General features: G+C 39.5%; 1 protein-coding gene across 1 annotated transcript in view; it reads right to left on the bottom strand.

Annotated features, from left to right (window-relative positions):
* LOC137641101 (uncharacterized) overlaps positions 1-1,795 on the bottom strand; it is a 2,829-nt gene extending 1,034 nt beyond the window's left edge. The window contains exon 1 of the mRNA XM_068373545.1: positions 1-1,795. This exon is cut by the window's left edge and continues 771 nt beyond it. Coding sequence (XP_068229646.1) covers positions 1-1,795 — 1,795 coding nt within the window.
* Between the last annotated feature and the right edge of the window lie 3,205 nt (positions 1,796-5,000).

Here is a 5,000-nt window from a genome sequence, read left to right as displayed (position 1 = left end):
CTTCTCTTGTGCTTCCAGTGGGAAATTGGGGCACTGTGAACCGTGTGACTTCCTTCCTCTTCTCTTGTGCTTCCAGTGGGAAATTGGGGCACTGTGAACCGTGTGACTTCCTTCCTCTTCTCTTGTGCTTCCAGTGGGAAATTGGGGCACTGTGAACCGTGTGACTTCCTTCCTCTTCTCTTGTGCTTCCAGTGGGAAATTGGGGCACTGTGAACCGTGTGACTTCCTTCCTCTTCTCTTGTGCTTCCAGTGGGAAATTGGGGCACTGTGAACCGTGTGACTTCCTTCCTCTTCTCTTGTGCTTCCAATAGGAAATTGGGGCACTGTGAACCGTGTGACTTCCTTCCTCTTCTCTTGTGCTTCCAGTGGGAAATTGGGGCACTGTGAACCGTGTGACTTCCTTCCTCTTCTCTTGTGCTTCCAATAGGAAATTGGGGCACTGTGAACCGTGTGACTTCCTTCCTCTTCTCTTGTGCTTCCAGTGGGAAATTGGGGCACTGTGAACCGTGTGACTTCCTTCCTCTTCTCTTGTGCTTCCAGTGGGAAATTGGGGCACTGTGAACCGTGTGACTTCCTTCCTCTTCTCTTGTGCTTCCAGTGGGAAATTGGGGCACTGTGAACCGTGTGACTTCCTTCCTCTTCTCTTGTGCTTCCAGTGGGAAATTGGGGCACTGTGAACCGTGTGACTTCCTTCCTCTTCTCTTGTGCTTCCAGTGGGAAATTGGGGCACTGTGAACCGTGTGACTTCCTTCCTCTTCTCTTGTGCTTCCAGTGGGAAATTGGGGCACTGTGAACCGTGTGACTTCCTTCCTCTTCTCTTGTGCTTCCAGTGGGAAATTGGGGCACTGTGAACCGTGTGACTTCCTTCCTCTTCTCTTGTGCTTCCAGTGGGAAATTGGGGCACTGTGAACCGTGTGACTTCCTTCCTCTTCTCTTGTGCTTCCAGTGGGAAATTGGGGCACTGTGAACCGTGTGACTTCCTTCCTCTTCTCTTGTGCTTCCAGTGGGAAATTGGGGCACTGTGAACCGTGTGACTTCCTTCCTCTTCTCTTGTGCTTCCAGTGGGAAATTGGGGCACTGTGAACCGTGTGACTTCCTTCCTCTTCTCTTGTGCTTCCAGTGGGAAATTGGGGCACTGTGAACCGTGTGACTTCCTTCCTCTTCTCTTGTGCTTCCAGTGGGAAATTGGGGCACTGTGAACCGTGTGACTTCCTTCCTCTTCTCTTGTGCTTCCAGTGGGAAATTGGGGCACTGTGAACCGTGTGACTTCCTTCCTCTTCTCTTGTGCTTCCAGTGGGAAATTGGGGCACTGTGAACCGTGTGACTTCCTTCCTCTTCTCTTGTGCTTCCAATAGGAAATTGGGGCACTGTGAACCGTGTGACTTCCTTCCTCTTCTCTTGTGCTTCCAGTGGGAAATTGGGGCACTGTGAACCGTGTGACTTCCTTCCTCTTCTCTTGTGCTTCCAGTGGGAAATTGGGGCACTGTGAACCGTGTGACTTCCTTCCTCTTCTCTTGTGCTTCCAGTGGGAAATTGGGGCACTGTGAACCGTGTGACTTCCTTCCTCTTCTCTTGTGCTTCCAGTGGGAAATTGGGGCACTGTGAACCGTGTGACTTCCTTCCTCTTCTCTTGTGCTTCCAGTGGGAAATTGGGGCACTGTGAACCGTGTGACTTCCTTCCTCTTCTCTTGTGCTTCCAATAGGAAATTGGGGCACTGTGAACCGTGTGACTTCCTTCCTCTTCTCTTGTGCTTCCAATAGGAAATTGTGGCACTGTGAACCGTGTGAGCCGCATCGTTGGAGGAGTGGAGACCGAGGTGAACGAGTACCCCTGGCAAGTAGCCTTCGTCTATAATGGAACCAATAACGTCGTCTGTGGGGGAGTTCTGTTGAGCGATCAGGTGGTTTTCACGACTGACACCTGCGTTTTCAGGTAAAAAACGAATAAATGTAAGGTTTAAAACATGATAGAAAATACACTCTCTCTCTCTCTCTCTCTCTCTCTCTCTCTCTCTCTCTCTCTCTCTCTCTCTCTCTCTCTCTCTCTGATTCCTCGCAATATCTCGTATCTTGGCAATATTCATTCTTCTCCTCATAGAAGAGGATGTAAAAAAAGAAGTTTACGACGAGTGTTATATAAACAGAATAAAACTTTGACTTAACTCTCAGCTATATGGAATCAATCTGTAACAGCTCATAATGTAATAGAAATAAAAACAATAGTATTAAACAATGTTTAAATGCTGCAGTTATCATTAGAAGTGAAAACCTTCTCAAGTCTTATTTGTCATTTCATAAAGATTCAAAAAGTCTGGACACAAATATTATTTTATTGCCTTCCTTTGGAACTCCACCAAGGTCATGTTTTACCTCCTTTGTGTGTGTGTGTGTGTGTGTGTGTGTGTGTGTGTGTGTGTGTGTTTGTGAACAGCTTTCTGGTCACAATTTTAATCGTAGAGTAATAAAACTGGCGGGGATTAACTGTCATGTAAAAAGCTGAAAATTATTAATTTTTAGAAGGTCAATGTCAAAGGTCAAGTTCTTGGTCAAGCAAAATGTCCAATTCGCGTAATCAGCCATAAGTTTGGACATCGTTGTCACAGAGACTTCAAACTTAATTCATATTTGAGTGTATGAAAATCCACGTCAGTTAATACATGTTAAAGTCAAAGGACAAGGTCAAGGTCGTTATTCTTAATCGAAAAGGGGGAGGGTGAGGGTGGACAGGCATGTTAGATATATGTTGCGTCTTCCTATTAGATAAAATACTTATCAGAAACAAAAAATATATTAGAATACTTCTTCTCTGTCGTTTTTTATCATTTAGACCTTGCTCCAATTATACCAGAATCTCAACTGTTTAAGGTTTGATCATCTAACTGGTTTGGTAATGATTATTCGGACGATTTTGTTTTGTTAATTAAACAGCCAGCCGATCCAAGATTAGTAATTGGGTTGACTCGTGCAATGTCTATTCAATTGTGGTACAGATTCTGAAATCAATTAAAAACTAGCAATATTTCTATCAAATCAGAGGGACATGAATATTTGTCAAGAATAATTAGCTTTTTAGAATAATAAAATGGGAATGTTTTATAAGATACATCATAGATTAGGCTGAGTTGCCAAATCCTATTTATTTTGTGTTTTTAATAGTTTTGATAGTTTTTTCCTTTCATTCATTTATTTCAAAGAAATTTGAATGGGGGCTTCCTTCTTTCCTTCCTTCCTTCCTTCCTTCCTTCCTTAATTCATGGAATTACCAAAATCTGTTTTCAAGTCACTTCGATTAAGATCTTGCTAAGTGTAATATATATATATATATATATATATATATATATATATATATATATATATATATATATATATATATACATATATATATATATATATATATATATATATATATATATATATATACATATATATATATATATATATATATATATATATATATATATATATATATATATATATATATATATATATATATATATATACATTTGGTACTTGAATCTTTTAATGAGATGTCATAATTATTCGCAACACTTGTCGGAGATTGAAAACTATGACTTGGAAAATGAAATATGTTGAGATTGATAATGATTTGAAGTCAATCGACTTTTCAATGGCAATCTTCAGGAATGCTACGTCATGTAGGTAACCTTATTTCTCGTTAGTACACATTGACTTGATATTTTCACGCTTTGACACGCAGTCGTCGTTTATTTTCTCAGGATCAACGGTAATGCCGTGGATGTTCTTGTTGGGGCTCATGACCTCAATAATCCAACAGAATTTCAGCAGAGAGTGCCCGTTCAAAGGTTGCCTTCGTTGATTGGTTTTAATGAAGCAACAAAGCATAACGACTACGCGATTATTTTTATAAATCCTATAAATCTCAATGATCGAGTGAAGCCCATTTGTTACCCAGACCTTTCCAAAGACTACAGTGGCTTTGTAGCCGTGACAACAGGCTGGGGATCCCTCTCTGAAGGTATGGACATTGATATGGAAATGTTCTTGTAAAAGAGACTCTTTAAGTCTTGTGAGCAGCTCTTTTAGGAGAAGGACACTCCTAGTTGGAGCCCTTGGGCATATAAACATTCTATTTTTCCAACTAGGGTTGTAGTTGAGCTAGTAGTAATAATAATAATAATAATAATAATAATAATAATAATAATAATAATAATAATAATAATAGTAGTAATAATAATAATAATAATGGAAATGACAAAAATATCAGTGTTAGGGTTCACAATCATAACACACAAATGGTGATGAGTCAATTGAGCGCTCTTTGTGCGCATTTAATCTCAGAAGGGGAAACTGTTGTGAATCCTCTCTATTTTCACCGACGATATAATCACAATAGACAGCTCTTTTCTTTTAGATAGATCAAACGCCACCAAGAATATTTAGTGAAGAATTTTTCATTTTCTTTTAGTTAAGATACACGCAAAAAACATTTTAGATATTTACGCCATATAACAGAGGATACTGTCTAATATTTACACTTGATCTTATTGCACAATAGGGGGTCCTTTGTCAAGTGTCCTTAATGAAGTGGAGGTGCCAATTTTAACCAGGGAGGAGTGTGAAAGCTATTATCCAGGGAGAATCACGAACACAATGATTTGTGCAGGATACCCAGAGGGCGGGAAAGATCGCTGTACGGTAAGTTTTTCGTTTATACTCTCTATAGTAATTACTTAGTGTATAAGAGTAGCATTGTGTCATATAATATCTCCCCATAGTATTTTGGGTTGACTGAATCACCTTATAATATGTCTAACTAATAGGTACGCCATACATAATTCTCATCGTAATTGGATAGGGGACTTGTAAGGTCTATTCACCACTCACACAAGAATTCCCACAAAGAAAAACAAGTCGAAAGGTACTGATTTTTCTAAAAAAAAAAAAAAAAAAAAAAAAAAAAAAAAAAAAAAAAAAAAAAAAAAAAAAAAAAAAAAATTGTCTTTGGCAGAATCCTCTTC

Source organism: Palaemon carinicauda, chromosome 5 (assembly GCF_036898095.1).
Source record: "Palaemon carinicauda isolate YSFRI2023 chromosome 5, ASM3689809v2, whole genome shotgun sequence".
Lineage (NCBI taxonomy): Eukaryota > Metazoa > Arthropoda > Malacostraca > Decapoda > Palaemonidae > Palaemon > Palaemon carinicauda.
This window is presented reverse-complemented; position numbering and strand designations above follow the sequence as displayed.